This window comes from Physella acuta, unplaced genomic scaffold (genome assembly GCF_028476545.2).
Source record: "Physella acuta isolate Inbredline_101_S28 unplaced genomic scaffold, ASM2847654v3 ptg000242l, whole genome shotgun sequence".
Taxonomy (NCBI): domain Eukaryota; kingdom Metazoa; phylum Mollusca; class Gastropoda; family Physidae; genus Physella; species Physella acuta.
In genome coordinates, this window is record NW_026731761.1 from 318968 (window position 1) to 338928 (window position 19961).

General features: G+C 38.2%; 7 protein-coding genes and 11 non-coding genes across 18 annotated transcripts; all 18 read left to right on the top strand.

Moving 5' to 3' along the window:
* The first annotated feature begins 107 nt into the window (after positions 1-107).
* On the top strand, positions 108-1126 carry LOC131938341 (uncharacterized). Its single transcript, XM_059296346.1, has 2 exons — positions 108-835; positions 1012-1126. Exons 1-2 carry the CDS (start codon positions 108-110, stop codon positions 1124-1126), a joined length of 843 nt encoding a protein of 280 aa, XP_059152329.1.
* A 947-nt stretch (positions 1127-2073) lies between these two features.
* Trnaq-cug (transfer RNA glutamine (anticodon CUG)) lies at positions 2074-2145 on the top strand. The gene has a single exon. It is a non-coding gene; the product is annotated as a tRNA-Gln (tRNA).
* Positions 2146-2513: 368 nt separating this feature from the next.
* Positions 2514-2585, top strand: Trnaq-uug (transfer RNA glutamine (anticodon UUG)). The gene has a single exon. It is a non-coding gene; the product is annotated as a tRNA-Gln (tRNA).
* Positions 2586-3249: 664 nt separating this feature from the next.
* On the top strand, positions 3250-4268 carry LOC131938342 (uncharacterized). Its single transcript, XM_059296347.1, has 2 exons — positions 3250-3977; positions 4154-4268. Exons 1-2 carry the CDS (start codon positions 3250-3252, stop codon positions 4266-4268), a joined length of 843 nt encoding a protein of 280 aa, XP_059152330.1.
* Positions 4269-5218: 950 nt separating this feature from the next.
* Trnaq-cug (transfer RNA glutamine (anticodon CUG)) lies at positions 5219-5290 on the top strand. The gene has a single exon. It is a non-coding gene; the product is annotated as a tRNA-Gln (tRNA).
* Positions 5291-5658: 368 nt separating this feature from the next.
* On the top strand, positions 5659-5730 carry Trnaq-uug (transfer RNA glutamine (anticodon UUG)). The gene has a single exon. It is a non-coding gene; the product is annotated as a tRNA-Gln (tRNA).
* A 664-nt stretch (positions 5731-6394) lies between these two features.
* Positions 6395-7413, top strand: LOC131938343 (uncharacterized). Its single transcript, XM_059296348.1, has 2 exons — positions 6395-7122; positions 7299-7413. The coding sequence occupies exons 1-2, from the start codon at positions 6395-6397 to the stop codon at positions 7411-7413; spliced, it is 843 nt and encodes a 280-aa protein (XP_059152331.1).
* A 950-nt stretch (positions 7414-8363) lies between these two features.
* Trnaq-cug (transfer RNA glutamine (anticodon CUG)) lies at positions 8364-8435 on the top strand. The gene has a single exon. It is a non-coding gene; the product is annotated as a tRNA-Gln (tRNA).
* Positions 8436-8803: 368 nt separating this feature from the next.
* Trnaq-uug (transfer RNA glutamine (anticodon UUG)) lies at positions 8804-8875 on the top strand. Its single transcript has one exon. It is a non-coding gene; the product is annotated as a tRNA-Gln (tRNA).
* A 663-nt stretch (positions 8876-9538) lies between these two features.
* On the top strand, positions 9539-10557 carry LOC131938344 (uncharacterized). Its single transcript, XM_059296349.1, has 2 exons — positions 9539-10266; positions 10443-10557. Exons 1-2 carry the CDS (start codon positions 9539-9541, stop codon positions 10555-10557), a joined length of 843 nt encoding a protein of 280 aa, XP_059152332.1.
* A 950-nt stretch (positions 10558-11507) lies between these two features.
* Trnaq-cug (transfer RNA glutamine (anticodon CUG)) lies at positions 11508-11579 on the top strand. Its single transcript has one exon. It is a non-coding gene; the product is annotated as a tRNA-Gln (tRNA).
* Positions 11580-11947: 368 nt separating this feature from the next.
* Trnaq-uug (transfer RNA glutamine (anticodon UUG)) lies at positions 11948-12019 on the top strand. Its single transcript has one exon. It is a non-coding gene; the product is annotated as a tRNA-Gln (tRNA).
* Positions 12020-12683: 664 nt separating this feature from the next.
* On the top strand, positions 12684-13702 carry LOC131938346 (uncharacterized). The gene is made up of 2 exons (XM_059296350.1): positions 12684-13411; positions 13588-13702. Exons 1-2 carry the CDS (start codon positions 12684-12686, stop codon positions 13700-13702), a joined length of 843 nt encoding a protein of 280 aa, XP_059152333.1.
* A 947-nt stretch (positions 13703-14649) lies between these two features.
* On the top strand, positions 14650-14721 carry Trnaq-cug (transfer RNA glutamine (anticodon CUG)). Its single transcript has one exon. It is a non-coding gene; the product is annotated as a tRNA-Gln (tRNA).
* Positions 14722-15382: 661 nt separating this feature from the next.
* On the top strand, positions 15383-16401 carry LOC131938347 (uncharacterized). The gene is made up of 2 exons (XM_059296351.1): positions 15383-16110; positions 16287-16401. Exons 1-2 carry the CDS (start codon positions 15383-15385, stop codon positions 16399-16401), a joined length of 843 nt encoding a protein of 280 aa, XP_059152334.1.
* Positions 16402-17348: 947 nt separating this feature from the next.
* Trnaq-cug (transfer RNA glutamine (anticodon CUG)) lies at positions 17349-17420 on the top strand. Its single transcript has one exon. It is a non-coding gene; the product is annotated as a tRNA-Gln (tRNA).
* Positions 17421-17789: 369 nt separating this feature from the next.
* Trnaq-uug (transfer RNA glutamine (anticodon UUG)) lies at positions 17790-17861 on the top strand. The gene has a single exon. It is a non-coding gene; the product is annotated as a tRNA-Gln (tRNA).
* A 665-nt stretch (positions 17862-18526) lies between these two features.
* On the top strand, positions 18527-19545 carry LOC131938348 (uncharacterized). Its single transcript, XM_059296352.1, has 2 exons — positions 18527-19254; positions 19431-19545. Exons 1-2 carry the CDS (start codon positions 18527-18529, stop codon positions 19543-19545), a joined length of 843 nt encoding a protein of 280 aa, XP_059152335.1.
* Positions 19546-19961: the final 416 nt, after the last annotated feature.

The following is a 19961-nucleotide window of genomic DNA, read 5'->3' on the forward strand; positions in this document are numbered from 1 at the left end:
TTTTACGAGATCGCTGTCATTCTGACTCGATCTATAGTTTAATACAGATCTAAAAAAATCTTAAACTTATTTTCCCAACTACATATACAAGTCTTCAAATTTTCGACATGGCCGAATCGATGGCACCACACACTGCTTTACTGCTGGACTTGGATGAAGATTATTTTGATCGGTTTCAACTGAAGCGTGGTCCGGTCATCGGCAAGGGCATGAGCGGCCAAGTTATTCTCGCCACGTCTAAAACTCGGAAATACAGGCTGGCAGTGAAAATGTTCTCAATGCTCAACCAAGACGACGACAGGAATAAACAGCTGCATGAGAAGGAGGTCAAGGCCATGTGGGGAGTGGACCATCCAAACATCATCAAGCTCATATCGGCCGTACGATGCCCACACTACTGGGCAATAACCACGCCTTACTGTAGAAACGGAACGCTGTCTCAGAGACTTTCAGAACTCACCCCTCAGCACCTGGCACTTTACATGATACAGCTGTCTTGCGCTGTGCGTTACCTCAACAAGAAAAGAATCGTCCATGCAGACATCAAACCATCCAACGTCTTCTTAGATGATAAGCGAAACGCAGTCTTAGCAGACTTTGGGCTCTCCTTTGTGGTAGCAGAAGCCAAAGACCACAGTGCAAAGATTGGCGGCACTCCGGCCTTCATGGCACCAGAACTGCACGGTAACGGAAAAATTGACCCTTTCAAACTGGACGTCTACTCACTTGGTGCTGTCGTCTGGTGTATGCTGTTTCGAGTGGAACCAAACTCCATGACAGAATACAATTACCTGGATGAGCTGAATATTTCCCCGGATGTTCCTCACATTTATAGGTACCGTGCTTTCGGACTGTTTCTTTTTTAAATTTGCATGTTGCATGAGTAGAATCCATTGTTTTTAGTTAACAGCAAAATATTTGATCTACATTAGCTATTAAGTTTTTACTTTTGAGAATTAATTTATTTTGTATGTACTCTAATTTGATTTAGAAATAAAATGTATTTTTCAGGTATATTTTGACGGCCATGCTGCAACAGGAACCAGAGGCAAGGATTGATATCATCACCATGCTGGAGAAAGTAAAAGAGATGAACTTCCACGTGGAATGGATAAATGCACTTTGATTGGTCAATATCGCTTATGGTAATGGCTTGTAAGATCCAGGTACTCTTGAGGTTTTGAAATTAGACACACAAAAAAGTAAGTCAATATTTATTTGCACTTTTTATTTACCGTTAATCTTTTCTGCACTTTAGTTCTTTTTTGCTATTAGATTTATCTAGCACTATATTTTGCAATTACAAGGTAAAATATTTAGAAACATAGAAATGAATTGTTACCCTTCACTTTAGTAAATAATGACTTTAAATACTTTTCTGCTTATTAATTATATTGTTTTTTTTCTCTCTCTCTTTCATCTTGCGAGACATCTGGTTGTAAAGGTATGAACGAGTGGGGGAGACAGTAAATGACCAACACTGTCTTCCATATTTTTAATCAGGCCACACGGTACTATGTACTCTGTGACGGTCCCCAGCCCGTGTAAACTGAGAGGGAAAATAGAAGACAAGTGAACAAGCAATCGTCTATGTCTTGTTTCTAAATGAAACGAGCAAGTGTGAAGTTGTACGAGGGCTAGAAAATGAAATTAAAGACAAAGTCAAATAATAATTGACTCTGGTAGCATTTCTTTCTTTAACAGAGCATATGAAACAAAAGGTTTTTATTTTATGATGGTAATGACAAACTATCATCCGATGAACCTAATTGTTTATTTACTAGTAAGACTACCTTCAACTTTGTCATACTCTAATAAACAGTCGCCATGATCTAAACGTTATTATAAGGTGGGCAGCAAAGGATAAACAATTTAAATCTAAATCAGAAATTAAATATAATAGCTTAATGTTGTATTATGATGACGATAAATTAAATATGTGAATGACTCAACATTCATTTTAACTATGTGTACATTCACTCTGTTTCAGGGGCAGAAAAAGCGAGAAAAGCGCATGCTATTTCCGACTAAATATGAGACAACATGTGTATACAACCGCTTAACCGTGACGCAGGTTCCATGGTGTAATGGTTAGCACTCTGGACTCTGAATCCAGCGATCCGAGTTCAAGTCTCGGTGGAACCTTAGTTTTTCAACATTTTTACATGTAAATGAAATTCATTTACTTTGCTTCTGTGGATTGAATTGTTTAAGATCAAATCTATTATTTTAGCTAATACAAGAAATATATTTATCCATTGTATTATATTCTTGCCAAGTGTCGTTTTCATCTGCATGCATAGGAATAGCTTAAAACGCGTGGATATGAATTTAGGCAAAAGTCCAACTATTTACAATGTTCACATTTCACCTATAAGAATATGCCGTTTGCTCACTTGTCTCTTATATTACTCTAATTCTAACCTAACTATGCGTAATATATACTTGCATGTTAGTTTTCTAAGTACATAAATATGTTTCGATTTATTGTTTTACAAACGGCTGCCAGCATAGGTTCCATGGTGTAATGGTTAGCACTCTGGACTTTGAATCCAGCGATCCGAGTTCAAGTCTCGGTGGAACCTACTTTTTTTGCATGTATATTGTGTTGTTTTTTGGGTTTATTTTATTTGAAATTCAGCAATGTTTCCCCGCCAAGTTTGAAAGTTTTCCGTGTGCTGGATATGCTGCAATGAATGATGAATAATTTATTAGTTTATGAAAGTAATGGGATTGATAAAAATCAAATATATATACACACACACAAAAACAGAAATCTGTACATAAGTGTGTGTTACCGTAAAATAAAATTCCAAACTTTCTATGTAACCATTAGCGAATTTTACTTGCCCGATAACGCGCGATCAGTTTTTCGTTGGAATTATTCCCCCTGATCACGAACGATCGAACTTCAATCATACCAGCCGCCGCCGCCGCCGCCTTTCGTGACTTGCGGTCAGTTGTGAATGAGAGTTACCTACCCATGTTTTTTTATCGAATGATGTCTTTGTTCAGCGGCCATTGTTGTCCTTGCCGCCGGTGTCCTTTGTCGGTACATCACAGAACCGTATGTGAATTACTAATTGAACGCAAATGTGGAGAAGCTACCTGGGTAACTTGTGTGGGCTATATTAGCTGGTTAGTTGTACGAGATCGCTGTCATTCTGACTCGATCTATAGTTTAATACAGATCTAAAAAATCTTAAACTTATTTTCCCAACTACATATACAAGTCTTCAAATTTTCGACATGGCCGAATCGATGGCACCACACACTGCTTTACTGCTGGACTTGGATGAAGATTATTTTGATCGGTTTCAACTGAAGCGTGGTCCGGTCATCGGCAAGGGCATGAGCGGCCAAGTTATTCTCGCCACGTCTAAAACTCGGAAATACAGGCTGGCAGTGAAAATGTTCTCAATGCTCAACCAAGACGACGACAGGAATAAACAGCTGCATGAGCAGGAGGTCAAGGCCATGTGGGGAGTGGACCATCCAAACATCATCAAGCTCATATCGGCCGTACGATGCCCACACTACTGGGCAATAACCACGCCTTACTGTAGAAACGGAACGCTGTCTCAGAGACTTTCAGAACTCACCCCTCAGCACCTGGCACTTTACATGATACAGCTGTCTTGCGCTGTGCGTTACCTCAACAAGAAAAGAATCGTCCATGCAGACATCAAACCATCCAACGTCTTCTTAGATGATAAGCGAAACGCAGTCCTAGCAGACTTTGGGCTCTCCTTTGTGGTAGCAGAAGCCAAAGACCACAGTGCAAAGATTGGCGGCACTCCGGCCTTCATGGCACCAGAACTGCACGGTAACGGAAAAATTGACCCTTTCAAACTGGACGTCTACTCACTTGGTGCTGTCGTCTGGTGTATGCTGTTTCGAGTGGAACCAAACTCCATGACAGAATACAATTACCTGGATGAGCTGAATATTTCCCCGGATGTTCCTCACATTTATAGGTACCGTGCTTTCGGACTGTTTCTTTTTTAAATTTGCATGTTGCATGAGTAGAATCCATTGTTTTTAGTTAACAGCAAAATATTTGATCTACATTAGCTATTAAGTTTTTACTTTTGAGAATTAATTTATTTTGTATGTACTCTAATTTGATTTAGAAATAAAATGTATTTTTCAGGTATATTTTGACGGCCATGCTGCAACAGGAACCAGAGGCAAGGATTGATATCATCACCATGCTGGAGAAAGTAAAAGAGATGAACTTCCACGTGGAATGGATAAATGCACTTTGATTGGTCAATATCGCTTATGGTAATGGCTTGTAAGATCCAGGTACTCTTGAGGTTTTGAAATTAGACACACAAAAAAGTAAGTCAATATTTATTTGCACTTTTTATTTACCGTTAATCTTTTCTGCACTTTAGTTCTTTTTTGCTATTAGATTTATCTAGCACTATATTTTGCAATTACAAGGTAAAATATTTAGAAACATAGAAATGAATTGTTACCCTTCACTTTAGTAAATAATGACTTTAAATACTTTTCTGCTTATTAATTATATTGTTTTTTTTCTCTCTCTCTTTCATCTTGCGAGACATCTGGTTGCAAAGGTATGAACGAGTGGGGGAGACAGTAAATGACCAACACTGTCTTCCATATTTTTAATCAGGCCACACGGTACTATGTACTCTGTGACGGTCCCCAGCCCGTGTAAACTGAGAGGGAAAATAGAAGACAAGTGAAAAAGCAATCGTCTATGTCTTGTTTCTAAATAAACGGAGCAGGTGTGAAGTTGTACGAGGGCTAGAAAAATTAAATGGAAAACAATGTCAAATAATAATTGACTCTACTAGCATTTCTTTCTTTAACAGAGCATATTATGAAAAAAATGTTGTTATGTTATGATGGTAATGACAAACTATCATCCGATGAACCTAATTGTTTATTTACTAGTAAGACTACCTTCAACTTTGTCATACTCTAATAAACACTCGCCTTGCTCTAAACGTTATTATAAGGTGGGCAGCATAGGATAAACAATTTAAATCTAAATCAGAAATTAAATATAATTGCTTAATGTTGTATTATGATGACGATAAATTAAATATGTGAATGACTCAACATTCATTTTAACTATGTGTACATTCACTCTGTTTCAGGGGCAGAAAAAGCGAGAAAAGCGCATGCTATTTCCGACTAAATATGAGACAACATGTGTATACAACCGCTTAACCGTGACGCAGGTTCCATGGTGTAATGGTTAGCACTCTGGACTCTGAATCCAGCGATCCGAGTTCAAGTCTCGGTGGAACCTTAGTTTTTCAACATTTTTACATTAAAATGAAATTTATTTACTTTGCTTCTGTGGATTGAATTGTTTAAGATCAAATCTATTATTTTAGCTAATACAAGAAATATATTTATCCATTGTATTATATTCTTGCCAAGTGTCATTTTCATCTGCATGCATAGGAATAGCTTAAAACGCGTGGATATGAATTTAGGCAAAAGTCCAACTATTTACAATTTTTACATTTCACCTATAAGAATATGCCGTTTGCTCACTTGTCTCTTATATTACTCTAATTCTAACCTAACTATGCGTAATATATACTTGCATGTTAGTTTTCTAAGTACATAAATATGTTTCGATTTATTGTTTTACAAACGGCTGCCAGCATAGGTTCCATGGTGTAATGGTTAGCACTCTGGACTTTGAATCCAGCGATCCGAGTTCAAGTCTCGGTGGAACCTACTTTTTTTGCATGTATATTGTGTTGTTTTTTGGGTTTATTTTATTTGAAATTCAGCAATGTTTCCCCGCCAAGTTTGAAAGTTTTCCGTGTGCTGGATATGCTGCAATGAATGATGAATAATTTATTAGTTTATGAAAGTAATGGGATTGATAAAAATCAAATATATATACACACACACAAAAACAGAAATCTGTACATAAGTGTGTGTTACCGTAAAATAAAATTCCAAACTTTCTATGTAACCATTAGCGAATTTTACTTGCCCGATAACGCGCGATCAGTTTTTCGTTGGAATTATTCCCCCTGATCACGAACGATCGAACTTCAATCATACCAGCCGCCGCCGCCGCCGCCTTTCGTGACTTGCGGTCAGTTGTGAATGAGAGTTACCTACCCATGTTTTTTTATCGAATGATGTCTTTGTTCAGCGGCCATTGTTGTCCTTGCCGCCGGTGTCCTTTGTCGGTACATCACAGAACCGTATGTGAATTACTAATTGAACGCAAATGTGGAGAAGCTACCTGGGTAACTTGTGTGGGCTATATTAGCTGGTTAGTTGTACGAGATCGCTGTCATTCTGACTCGATCTATAGTTTAATACAGATCTAAAAAATCTTAAACTTATTTTCCCAACTACATATACAAGTCTTCAAATTTTCGACATGGCCGAATCGATGGCACCACACACTGCTTTACTGCTGGACTTGGATGAAGATTATTTTGATCGGTTTCAACTGAAGCGTGGTCCGGTCATCGGCAAGGGCATGAGCGGCCAAGTTATTCTCGCCACGTCTAAAACTCGGAAATACAGGCTGGCAGTGAAAATGTTCTCAATGCTCAACCAAGACGACGACAGGAATAAACAGCTGCATGAGCAGGAGGTCAAGGCCATGTGGGGAGTGGACCATCCAAACATCATCAAGCTCATATCGGCCGTACGATGCCCACACTACTGGGCAATAACCACGCCTTACTGTAGAAACGGAACGCTGTCTCAGAGACTTTCAGAACTCACCCCTCAGCACCTGGCACTTTACATGATACAGCTGTCTTGCGCTGTGCGTTACCTCAACAAGAAAAGAATCGTCCATGCAGACATCAAACCATCCAACGTCTTCTTAGATGATAAGCGAAACGCAGTCTTAGCAGACTTTGGGCTCTCCTTTGTGGTAGCAGAAGCCAAAGACCACAGTGCAAAGATTGGCGGCACTCCGGCCTTCATGGCACCAGAACTGCACGGTAACGGAAAAATTGACCCTTTCAAACTGGACGTCTACTCACTTGGTGCTGTCGTCTGGTGTATGCTGTTTCGAGTGGAACCAAACTCCATGACAGAATACAATTACCTGGATGAGCTGAATATTTCCCCGGATGTTCCTCACATTTATAGGTACCGTGCTTTCGGACTGTTTCTTTTTTAAATTTGCATGTTGCATGAGTAGAATCCATTGTTTTTAGTTAACAGCAAAATATTTGATCTACATTAGCTATTAAGTTTTTACTTTTGAGAATTAATTTATTTTGTATGTACTCTAATTTGATTTAGAAATAAAATGTATTTTTCAGGTATATTTTGACGGCCATGCTGCAACAGGAACCAGAGGCAAGGATTGATATCATCACCATGCTGGAGAAAGTAAAAGAGATGAACTTCCACGTGGAATGGATAAATGCACTTTGATTGGTCAATATGGCTTATGGTAATGGCTTGTAAGATCCAGGTACTCTTGAGGTTTTGAAATTAGACACACAAAAAAGTAAGTCAATATTTATTTGCACTTTTTATTTACCGTTAATCTTTTCTGCACTTTAGTTCTTTTTTGCTATTAGATTTATCTAGCACTATATTTTGCAATTACAAGGTAAAATATTTAGAAACATAGAAATGAATTGTTACCCTTCACTTTAGTAAATAATGACTTTAAATACTTTTCTGCTTATTAATTATATTGTTTTTTTTCTCTCTCTCTTTCATCTTGCGAGACATCTGGTTGCAAAGGTATGAACGAGTGGGGGAGACAGTAAATGACCAACACTGTCTTCCATATTTTTAATCAGGCCACACGGTACTATGTACTCTGTGACGGTCCCCAGCCCGTGTAAACTGAGAGGGAAAATAGAAGACAAGTGAAAAAGCAATCGTCTATGTCTTGTTTCTAAATAAACGGAGCAGGTGTGAAGTTGTACGAGGGCTAGAAAAATTAAATGGAAAACAATGTCAAATAATAATTGACTCTACTAGCATTTCTTTCTTTAACAGAGCATATTATGAAAAAAATGTTGTTATGTTATGATGGTAATGACAAACTATCATCCGATGAACCTAATTGTTTATTTACTAGTAAGACTACCTTCAACTTTGTCATACTCTAATAAACACTCGCCTTGCTCTAAACGTTATTATAAGGTGGGCAGCAAAGGATAAACAATTTAAATCTAAATCATAAATTAAATATAATAGCTTACTGTTGTATTATGATGACGATAAATTAAATATGTGAATGACTCAACATTCATTTTAACTATGTGTACATTCACTCTGTTTCAGGGGCAGAAAAAGCGAGAAAAGCGCATGCTATTTCCGACTAAATATGAGACAACATGTGTATACAACCGCTTAACCGTGACGCAGGTTCCATGGTGTAATGGTTAGCACTCTGGACTCTGAATCCAGCGATCCGAGTTCAAGTCTCGGTGGAACCTTAGTTTTTCAACATTTTTACATGTAAATGAAATTCATTTACTTTGCTTCTGTGGATTGAATTGTTTAAGATCAAATCTATTATTTTAGCTAATACAAGAAATATATTTATCCATTGTATTATATTCTTGCCAAGTGTCGTTTTCATCTGCATGCATAGGAATAGCTTAAAACGCGTGGATATGAATTTAGGCAAAAGTCCAACTATTTACAATGTTCACATTTCACCTATAAGAATATGCCGTTTGCTCACTTGTCTCTTATATTACTCTAATTCTAATCTAACTATGCGTAATATATACTTGCATGTTAGTTTTCTAAGTACATAAATATGTTTCGATTTATTGTTTTACAAACGGCTGCCAGCATAGGTTCCATGGTGTAATGGTTAGCACTCTGGACTTTGAATCCAGCGATCCGAGTTCAAGTCTCGGTGGAACCTACTTTTTTTTGCATGTATATTGTGTTGTTTTTTGTTTTTTTTAATTTGAAATTCAGCAATGTTTCCCCGCCAAGTTTGAAAGTTTTCCGTGTGCTGGATATGCTGCAATGAATGATGAATAACTTATTAGTTTATGAAAGTAATGGGATTGATAAAAATCAAATATATACACACACAAAAACAGAAATCTGTAAATAAGTGTGTGTTACCGTAAAATAAAATTCCTAACTTTCTATGTAACCATTAGCGAATTTTACTTGCCCGATAACGCGCGATCAGTTTTTCGTTGGAATTATTCCCCCTGATCACGAACGATCGAACTTCAATCATACCAGCCGCCGCCGCCGCCGCCGCCTTTCGTGACCTGCGGTCAGTTGTGAATGAGAGTTACCTACCCATGTTTTTTTATCGAATGATTTCTTTGATCAGCGACCATTGTTGTCCTTGCCGCCGGTGTCCTTTGTCGGTACATCACAGAACCGTATGTGAATTACTAATTGAACGCAAATGTGGAGAAGCTACCTGGGTAACTTGTGTGGGCTATATTAGCTGGTTAGTTGTACGAGATCGCTGTCATTCTGACTCGATCTATAGTTTAATACAGATCTAAAAAATCTTAAACTTATTTTCCCAACTACATATACAAGTCTTCAAATTTTCGACATGGCCGAATCGATGGCACCACACACTGCTTTACTGCTGGACTTGGATGAAGATTATTTTGATCGGTTTCAACTGAAGCGTGGTCCGGTCATCGGCAAGGGCATGAGCGGCCAAGTTATTCTCGCCACGTCTAAAACTCGGAAATACAGGCTGGCAGTGAAAATGTTCTCAATGCTCAACCAAGACGACGACAGGAATAAACAGCTGCATGAGCAGGAGGTCAAGGCCATGTGGGGAGTGGACCATCCAAACATCATCAAGCTCATATCGGCCGTACGATGCCCACACTACTGGGCAATAACCACGCCTTACTGTAGAAACGGAACGCTGTCTCAGAGACTTTCAGAACTCACCCCTCAGCACCTGGCACTTTACATGATACAGCTGTCTTGCGCTGTGCGTTACCTCAACAAGAAAAGAATCGTCCATGCAGACATCAAACCATCCAACGTCTTCTTAGATGATAAGCGAAACGCAGTCTTAGCAGACTTTGGGCTCTCCTTTGTGGTAGCAGAAGCCAAAGACCACAGTGCAAAGATTGGCGGCACTCCGGCCTTCATGGCACCAGAACTGCACGCTAACGAAAAAATTGACCCTTTCAAACTGGACGTCTACTCACTTGGTGCTGTCGTCTGGTGTATGCTGTTTCGAGTGGAACCAAACTCCATGACAGAATACAATTACCTGGATGAGCTGAATATTTCCCCGGATGTTCCTCACATTTATAGGTACCGTGCTTTCGGACTGTTTCTTTTTTAAATTTGCATGTTGCATGAGTAGAATCCATTGTTTTTAGTTAACAGCAAAATATTTGATCTACATTAGCTATTAAGTTTTTACTTTTGAGAATTAATTTATTTTGTATGTACTCTAATTTGATTTAGAAATAAAATGTATTTTTCAGGTATATTTTGACGGCCATGCTGCAACAGGAACCAGAGGCAAGGATTGATATCATCACCATGCTGGAGAAAGTAAAAGAGATGAACTTCCACGTGGAATGGATAAATGCACTTTGATTGGTCAATATCGCTTATGGTAATGGCTTGTAAGATCCAGGTACTCTTGAGGTTTTGAAATTAGACACACAAAAAAGTAAGTCAATATTTATTTGCACTTTTTATTTACCGTTAATCTTTTCTGCACTTTAGTTCTTTTTTGCTATTAGATTTATCTAGCACTATATTTTGCAATTACAAGGTAAAATATTTAGAAACATAGAAATGAATTGTTACCCTTCACTTTAGTAAATAATGACTTTAAATACTTTTCTGCTTATTAATTATATTGTTTTTTTTCTCTCTCTCTTTCATCTTGCGAGACATCTGGTTGCAAAGGTATGAACGAGTGGGGGAGACAGTAAATGACCAACACTGTCTTCCATATTTTTAATCAGGCCACACGGTACTATGTACTCTGTGACGGTCCCCAGCCCGTGTAAACTGAGAGGGAAAATAGAAGACAAGTGAAAAAGCAATCGTCTATGTCTTGTTTCTAAATAAACGGAGCAGGTGTGAAGTTGTACGAGGGCTAGAAAAATTAAATGGAAAACAATGTCAAATAATAATTGACTCTACTAGCATTTCTTTCTTTAACAGAGCATATTATGAAAAAAATGTTGTTATGTTATGATGGTAATGACAAACTATCATCCGATGAACCTAATTGTTTATTTACTAGTAAGACTACCTTCAACTTTGTCATACTCTAATAAACACTCGCCTTGCTCTAAACGTTATTATAAGGTGGGCAGCATAGGATAAACAATTTAAATCTAAATCAGAAATTAAATATAATTGCTTAATGTTGTATTATGATGACGATAAATTAAATATGTGAATGACTCAACATTCATTTTAACTATGTGTACATTCACTCTGTTTCAGGGGCAGAAAAAGCGAGAAAAGCGCATGCTATTTCCGACTAAATATGAGACAACATGTGTATACAACCGCTTAACCGTGACGCAGGTTCCATGGTGTAATGGTTAGCACTCTGGACTCTGAATCCAGCGATCCGAGTTCAAGTCTCGGTGGAACCTTAGTTTTTCAACATTTTTACATTAAAATGAAATTTATTTACTTTGCTTCTGTGGATTGAATTGTTTAAGATCAAATCTATTATTTTAGCTAATACAAGAAATATATTTATCCATTGTATTATATTCTTGCCAAGTGTCATTTTCATCTGCATGCATAGGAATAGCTTAAAACGCGTGGATATGAATTTAGGCAAAAGTCCAACTATTTACAATTTTTACATTTCACCTATAAGAATATGCCGTTTGCTCACTTGTCTCTTATATTACTCTAATTCTAACCTAACTATGCGTAATATATACTTGCATGTTAGTTTTCTAAGTACATAAATATGTTTCGATTTATTGTTTTACAAACGGCTGCCAGCATAGGTTCCATGGTGTAATGGTTAGCACTCTGGACTTTGAATCCAGCGATCCGAGTTCAAGTCTCGGTGGAACCTACTTTTTTAGCATGTATATTGTGTTGTTTTTTGGGTTTATTTTATTTGAAATTCAGCAATGTTTCCCCGCCAAGTTTGAAAGTTTTCCGTGTGCTGGATATGCTGCAATGAATGATGAATAATTTATTAGTTTATGAAAGTAATGGGATTGATAAAAATCAAATATATATACACACACACAAAAACAGAAATCTGTACATAAGTGTGTGTTACCGTAAAATAAAATTCCAAACTTTCTATGTAACCATTAGCGAATTTTACTTGCCCGATAACGCGCGATCAGTTTTTCGTTGGAATTATTCCCCCTGATCACGAACGATCGAACTTCAATCATACCAGCCGCCGCCGCCGCCGCCTTTCGTGACTTGCGGTCAGTTGTGAATGAGAGTTACCTACCCATGTTTTTTTATCGAATGATGTCTTTGTTCAGCGGCCATTGTTGTCCTTGCCGCCGGTGTCCTTTGTCGGTACATCACAGAACCGTATGTGAATTACTAATTGAACGCAAATGTGGAGAAGCTACCTGGGTAACTTGTGTGGGCTATATTAGCTGGTTAGTTGTACGAGATCGCTGTCATTCTGACTCGATCTATAGTTTAATACAGATCTAAAAAATCTTAAACTTATTTTCCCAACTACATATACAAGTCTTCAAATTTTCGACATGGCCGAATCGATGGCACCACACACTGCTTTACTGCTGGACTTGGATGAAGATTATTTTGATCGGTTTCAACTGAAGCGTGGTCCGGTCATCGGCAAGGGCATGAGCGGCCAAGTTATTCTCGCCACGTCTAAAACTCGGAAATACAGGCTGGCAGTGAAAATGTTCTCAATGCTCAACCAAGACGACGACAGGAATAAACAGCTGCATGAGCAGGAGGTCAAGGCCATGTGGGGAGTGGACCATCCAAACATCATCAAGCTCATATCGGCCGTACGATGCCCACACTACTGGGCAATAACCACGCCTTACTGTAGAAACGGAACGCTGTCTCAGAGACTTTCAGAACTCACCCCTCAGCACCTTGCACTTTACATGATACAGCTGTCTTGCGCTGTGCGTTACCTCAACAAGAAAAGAATCGTCCATGCAGACATCAAACCAGCCAACGTCTTCTTAGATGATAAGCGACACGCAGTCCTAGCAGACTTTGGGCTCTCCTTTGTGGTAGAAAAAGCCAAAGACCACAGTGCAAAGATTGGCGGCACTCCGGCCTTCATGGCACCAGAACTGCACGGTAACGGAAAAATTGACCCTTTTAAACTGGACGTCTACTCACTTGGTGCTGTCGTCTGGTGTATGCTGTTTCGAGTGGAACCAAACTCCATGACAGAATACAATTACCTGGATGAGCTGAATATTTCCCCGGATGTTCCTCACATTTATAGGTACCGTGCTTTCGGACTGTTTCTTTTTTAAATTTGCATGTTGCATGAGTAGAATCCATTGTTTTTAGTTAACAGCAAAATATTTGATCTACATTAGCTATTAAGTTTTTACTTTTGAGAATTAATTTATTTTGTATGTACTCTAATTTGATTTAGAAATAAAATGTATTTTTCAGGTATATTTTGACGGCCATGCTGCAACAGGAACCAGAGGCAAGGATTGATATCATCACCATGCTGGAGAAAGTAAAAGAGATGAACTTCCACGTGGAATGGATAAATGCACTTTGATTGGTCAATATGGCTTATGGTAATGGCTTGTAAGATCCAGGTACTCTTGAGGTTTTGAAATTAGACACACAAAAATGTAAGTCAATATTTATTTGCACTTTTTATTTACCGTTAATCTTTTCTGCACTTTAATTCTTTTTTGCTATTAGATTTATCTAGCACTATATTTTGCAATTACAAGGTAAAATATTTAGAAACATAGAAATGAATTGTTACCCTTCACTTTAGTAAATAATGACTTTAAATACTTTTCTGCTTATTAATTATATTGTTTTTTTTTTCTCTCTCTTTCATCTTGCGAGACATCTGGTTGCAAAGGTATGAACGAGTGGGGGAGACAGTAAATGACCAACACTGTCTTCCATATTTTTAATCAGGCCACACGGTACAATGTACTCTGTGACGGTCCCCAGCCCGTGTAAACTGAGAGGGAAAATAGAAGACAAGTGAAAAAGCAATCGTCTATGTCTTGTTTCTAAATAAACGGAGCGGGTGTGAAGTTGTACGAGGGCTAGAAAAATTAAATGGAAAACAATGTCAAATAATAATTGACTCTGCTAGCATTTCTTTCTTTAACAGAGCATATGAAAAAAATGTTGTTATGTTATGATGGTAATGACAAACTATCATCCGATGAACCTAATTGTTTATTTACTAGTAAGACTACCTTCAACTTTGTCATACTCTAATAAACAGTCGCCTAGCTCTAAACGTTATTATAAGGTGGGCAGCAAAGGATAAACAATTTAAATCTAAATCAGAAATTAAATATAATAGCTTGATGTTGTATTATGATGACGATAAATTAAATATGTGAATGACTCAACATTCATTTTAACTATGTGTACATTCACTCTGTTTCAGGGGCAGAAAAAGCGAGAAAAGCGCATGCTATTTCCGACTAAATATGAGACAACATGTGTATACAACCGCTTAACCGTGACGCAGGTTCCATGGTGTAATGGTTAGCACTCTGGACTCTGAATCCAGCGATCCGAGTTCAAGTCTCGGTGGAACCTACTTTTTTTGCATGTATATTGTGTTGTTTGTTGTTTTTTTTTAATTTGAAATTCAGCAATGTTTCCCCGCCAAGTTTGAAAGTTTTCCGTGTGCTTGATATGCTGCAATGAATGATGAATAACTTATTAGTTTATGAAAGTAATGGGATTGATAAAAATCAAATATATACACACACAAAAACAGAAATCTGTAAATAAGTGTGTGTTACCGTAAAATAAAATTCCAAACTTTCTATGTAACCATTAGCGAATTTTACTTGCCCGATAACGCGCGATCAGTTTTTCGTTGGAATTATTCCCCCTGATCTCGAACGATCGAACTTCAATCATACCAGCCGCCGCCGCCGCCGCCTTTCGTGACCTGCGGTCAGTTGTGAATGAGAGTTACCTACCCATGTTTTTTTATCGAATGATTTCTTTGATCAGCGACCATTGTTGTCCTTGCCGCCGGTGTCCTTTGTCGGTACATCACAGAACCGTATGTGAATTACTAATTGAACGCAAATGTGGAGAAGCTACCTGGGTAACTTGTGTGGGCTATATTAGCTGGTTAGTTGTACGAGATCGCTGTCATTCTGACTCGATCTATAGTTTAATACAGATCTAAAAAAATCTTAAACTTATTTTCCCAACTACATATACAAGTCTTCAAATTTTCGACATGGCCGAATCGATGGCACCACACACTGCTTTACTGCTGGACTTGGATGAAGATTATTTTGATCGGTTTCAACTGAAGCGTGGTCCGGTCATCGGCAAGGGCATGAGCGGCCAAGTTATTCTCGCAACGTCTAAAACTCGGAAATACAGGCTGGCAGTGAAAATGTTCTCAATGCTCAACCAAGACGACGACAGGAATAAACAGCTGCATGAGCAGGAGGTCAAGGCCATGTGGGGAGTGGACCATCCAAACATCATCAAGCTCATATCGGCCGTACGATGCCCACACTACTGGGCAATAACCACGCCTTACTGTAGAAACGGAACGCTGTCTCAGAGACTTTCAGAACTCACCCCTCAGCACCTTGCACTTTACATGATACAGCTGTCTTGCGCTGTGCGTTACCTCAACAAGAAAAGAATCGTCCATGCAGACATCAAACCAGCCAACGTCTTCTTAGATGATAAGCGACACGCAGTCCTAGCAGACTTTGGGCTCTCCTTTGTGGTAGAAAAAGCCAAAGACCACAGTGCAAAGATTGGCGGCACTCCGGCCTTCATGGCACCAGAACTGCACGGTAACGGAAAAATTGACCCTTTTAAACTGGACGTCTACTCACTTGGTGCTGTCGTCTGGTGTATGCTGTTTCGAGTGGAACCAAACTCCATGACAGAATACAATTACCTGGATGAGCTGAATATTTCCCCGGATGTTCCTCACATTTATAGGTACCGTGCTTTCGGACTGTTTCTTTTTTAAATTTGCATGTTGCATGAGTAGAATCCATTGTTTTTAGTTAACAGCAAAATATTTGATCTACATTAGCTATTAAGTTTTTACTTTTGAGAATTAATTTATTTTGTATGTACTCTAATTTGATTTAGAAATAAAATGTATTTTTCAGGTATATTTTGACGGCCATGCTGCAACAGGAACCAGAGGCAAGGATTGATATCATCACCATGCTGGAGAAAGTAAAAGAGATGAACTTCCACGTGGAATGGATAAATGCACTTTGATTGGTCAATATGGCTTATGGTAATGGCTTGTAAGATCCAGGTACTCTTGAGGTTTTGAAATTAGACACACAAAAATGTAAGTCAATATTTATTTGCACTTTTTATTTACCGTTAATCTTTTCTGCACTTTAATTCTTTTTTGCTATTAGATTTATCTAGCACTATATTTTGCAATTACAAGGTAAAATATTTAGAAACATAGAAATGAATTGTTACCCTTCACTTTAGTAAATAATGACTTTAAATACTTTTCTGCTTATTAATTATATTGTTTTTTTTTTCTCTCTCTTTCATCTTGCGAGACATCTGGTTGCAAAGGTATGAACGAGTGGGGGAGACAGTAAATGACCAACACTGTCTTCCATATTTTTAATCAGGCCACACGGTACAATGTACTCTGTGACGGTCCCCAGCCCGTGTAAACTGAGAGGGAAAATAGAAGACAAGTGAAAAAGCAATCGTCTATGTCTTGTTTCTAAATAAACGGAGCGGGTGTGAAGTTGTACGAGGGCTAGAAAAATTAAATGGAAAACAATGTCAAATAATAATTGACTCTGCTAGCATTTCTTTCTTTAACAGAGCATATGAAAAAAATGTTGTTATTTTATGATGATAATGACAAACTATCATCCGATGAACCTAATTGTTTATTTACTAGTAAGACTACCTTCAACTTTGTCATACTCTAATAAACAGTCGCCTAGCTCTAAACGTTATTATAAGGTGGGCAGCAAAGGATAAACAATTTAAATCTAAATCAGAAATTAAATATAATAGCTTGATGTTGTATTATGATGACGATAAATTAAATATGTGAATGACTCAACATTCATTTTAACTATGTGTACATTCACTCTGTTTCAGGGGCAGAAAAAGCGAGAAAAGCGCATGCTCTTTCCGACTAAATATGAGACAACATGTGTATACAAGCGCTTAACCGTGACGCAGGTTCCATGGTGTAATGGTTAGCACTCTGGACTCTGAATCCAGCGATCCGAGTTCAAGTCTCGGTGGAACCTTAGTTTTTCAACATTTTTACATGTAAATGAAATTCATTTACTTTGCTTCTGTGGATTGAATTGTTAAAGATCAAATCTATCATTTTAGCTAATACAAGAAATATATTTATCCATTGTATTATATTCTTGCCAAGTGTCGTTTTCATCTGCATGCATAGGAATAGCTTAAAACGCGTGGATATGAATTTAGGCAAAAGTCCAACTATTTACAATGTTCACATTTCACCTATAAGAATATGCCGTTTGCTCACTTGTCTCTTATATTACTCTAATTCTAACCTAACTATGCGTAATATATACTTGCATGTTAGTTTTCTAAGTACATAAATATGTTTCGATTTATTGTTTTTACAAACGGCTGCCAGCATAGGTTCCATGGTGTAATGGTTAGCACTCTGGACTTTGAATCCAGCGATCCGAGTTCAAGTCTCGGTGGAACCTACTTTTTTTTTGCATGTATATTGTGTTGTTTTTTGTTTTTTTTTTTAATTTGAAATTCAGCAATGTTTTCCCGCCAAGTTTGAAAGTTTTCCGTGTGCTGGATATGCTGCAATGAATGATGAATAACTTATTAGTTTATGAAAGTAATGGGATTGATAAAAATCAAATATATACACACACAAAAACAGAAATCTGTAAATAAGTGTGTGTTACCGTAAAATAAAATTCCAAACTTTCTATGTAACCATTAGCGAATTTTACTTGCCCGATAACGCGCGATCAGCTTTTCGTTGGAATTATTCCCCCTGATCTCGAACGATCGAACTTCAATCATACCAGCCGCCGCCGCCGCCGCCTTTCGTGACCTGCGGTCAGTTGTGAATGAGAGTTACCTACCCATGTTTTTTTATCGAATGATTTCTTTGATCAGCGACCATTGTTGTCCTTGCCGCCGGTGTCCTTTGTCGGTACATCACAGAACCGTATGTGAATTACTAATTGAACGCAAATGTGGAGAAGCTACCTGGGTAACTTGTGTGGGCTATATTAGCTAGTTAGTTGTACGAGATCGCTGTCATTCTGACTCGATCTATAGTTTAATACAGATCTAAAAAAATCTTAAACTTATTTTCCCCACTACCTATACAAGTCTTCAAATTTTCGACATGGCCGAATCGATGGCACCACACACGGCTTTACTGCTGGACTTGGATGAAGATTATTTTGATCGGTTTCAACTGAAGCGTGGTCCGGTCATCGGCAAGGGCATGAGCGGCCAAGTTATTCTCGCCACGTCTAAAACTCGGAAATACAGGCTGGCAGTGAAAATGTTCTCAATGCTCAACCAAGACGACGACAGGAATAAACAGCTGCATGAGCAGGAGGTCAAGGCCATGTGGGGAGTGGACCATCCAAACATCATCAAGCTCATATCGGCCGTACGATGCCCACACTACTGGGCAATAACCACGCCTTACTGTAGAAACGGAACGCTGTCTCAGAGACTTTCAGAACTCACCCCTCAGCACCTTGCACTTTACATGATACAGCTGTCTTGCGCTGTGCGTTACCTCAACAAGAAAAGAATCGTCCATGCAGACATCAAACCAGCCAACGTCTTCTTAGATGATAAGCGACACGCAGTCCTAGCAGACTTTGGGCTCTCCTTTGTGGTAGAAAAAGCCAAAGACCACAGTGCAAAGATTGGCGGCACTCCGGCCTTCATGGCACCAGAACTGCACGGTAACGGAAAAATTGACCCTTTTAAACTGGACGTCTACTCACTTGGTGCTGTCGTCTGGTGTATGCTGTTTCGAGTGGAACCAAACTCCATGACAGAATACAATTACCTGGATGAGCTGAATATTTCCCCGGATGTTCCTCAAATTTATAGGTACCGTGCTTTCGGACTGTTTCTTTTTTAAATTTGCATGTTGCATGAGTAGAATCCATTGTTTTTAGTTAACATCAAAATATTTGATCTACATTAGCTATTAAGTTTTTACTTTTGAGAATTAATTTATTTTGTATGTACTCTAATTTGATTTAGAAATAAAATGTATTTTTCAGGTATATTTTGACGGCCATGCTGCAACAGGAACCAGAGGCAAGGATTGATATCATCACCATGCTGGAGAAAGTAAAAGAGATGAACTTCCACGTGGAATGGATAAATGCACTTTGATTGGTCAATATGGCTTATGGTAATGGCTTGTAAGATCCAGGTACTCTTGAGGTTTTGAAATTAGACACACAAAAATGTAAGTCAATATTTATTTGCACTTTTTATTTACCGTTAATCTTTTCTGCACTTTAATTCTTTTTTGCTATTAGATTTATCTAGCACTATATTTTGCAATTACAAGGTAAAATATTTAGAAACATAGAAATGAATTGTTACCCTTCACTTTAGTAAATAATGACTTTAAATACTTTTCTGCTTATTAATTATATTGTTTTTTTTTTCTCTCTCTTTCATCTTGCGAGACATCTGGTTGCAAAGGTATGAACGAGTGGGGGAGACAGTAAATGACCAACACTGTCTTCCATATTTTTAATCAGGCCACACGGTACTATGTACTCTGTGACGGTCCCCAGCCC

What these genes read in the sequence shown, in the direction of transcription:
- LOC131938344 (XM_059296349.1), top strand. Translation starts at nt 9,539, where the DNA reads ATGGCCGAATCGATGGCACCACACACTGCTTTACTGCTGGACTTGGAT. An exon ending in GATGTTCCTCACATTTATAG is followed by an intron (nt 10,267 to 10,442) that starts GTACCGTGCTTT and finishes TGTATTTTTCAG; the next exon opens with GTATATTTTGACGGCCATGC.
- LOC131938346 (XM_059296350.1), top strand. Translation starts at nt 12,684, where the DNA reads ATGGCCGAATCGATGGCACCACACACTGCTTTACTGCTGGACTTGGAT. An exon ending in GATGTTCCTCACATTTATAG is followed by an intron (nt 13,412 to 13,587) that starts GTACCGTGCTTT and finishes TGTATTTTTCAG; the next exon opens with GTATATTTTGACGGCCATGC.
- LOC131938347 (XM_059296351.1), top strand. Translation starts at nt 15,383, where the DNA reads ATGGCCGAATCGATGGCACCACACACTGCTTTACTGCTGGACTTGGAT. An exon ending in GATGTTCCTCACATTTATAG is followed by an intron (nt 16,111 to 16,286) that starts GTACCGTGCTTT and finishes TGTATTTTTCAG; the next exon opens with GTATATTTTGACGGCCATGC.
- LOC131938342 (XM_059296347.1), top strand. Translation starts at nt 3,250, where the DNA reads ATGGCCGAATCGATGGCACCACACACTGCTTTACTGCTGGACTTGGAT. An exon ending in GATGTTCCTCACATTTATAG is followed by an intron (nt 3,978 to 4,153) that starts GTACCGTGCTTT and finishes TGTATTTTTCAG; the next exon opens with GTATATTTTGACGGCCATGC.
- LOC131938348 (XM_059296352.1), top strand. Translation starts at nt 18,527, where the DNA reads ATGGCCGAATCGATGGCACCACACACGGCTTTACTGCTGGACTTGGAT. An exon ending in GATGTTCCTCAAATTTATAG is followed by an intron (nt 19,255 to 19,430) that starts GTACCGTGCTTT and finishes TGTATTTTTCAG; the next exon opens with GTATATTTTGACGGCCATGC.
- LOC131938341 (XM_059296346.1), top strand. Translation starts at nt 108, where the DNA reads ATGGCCGAATCGATGGCACCACACACTGCTTTACTGCTGGACTTGGAT. An exon ending in GATGTTCCTCACATTTATAG is followed by an intron (nt 836 to 1,011) that starts GTACCGTGCTTT and finishes TGTATTTTTCAG; the next exon opens with GTATATTTTGACGGCCATGC.
- LOC131938343 (XM_059296348.1), top strand. Translation starts at nt 6,395, where the DNA reads ATGGCCGAATCGATGGCACCACACACTGCTTTACTGCTGGACTTGGAT. An exon ending in GATGTTCCTCACATTTATAG is followed by an intron (nt 7,123 to 7,298) that starts GTACCGTGCTTT and finishes TGTATTTTTCAG; the next exon opens with GTATATTTTGACGGCCATGC.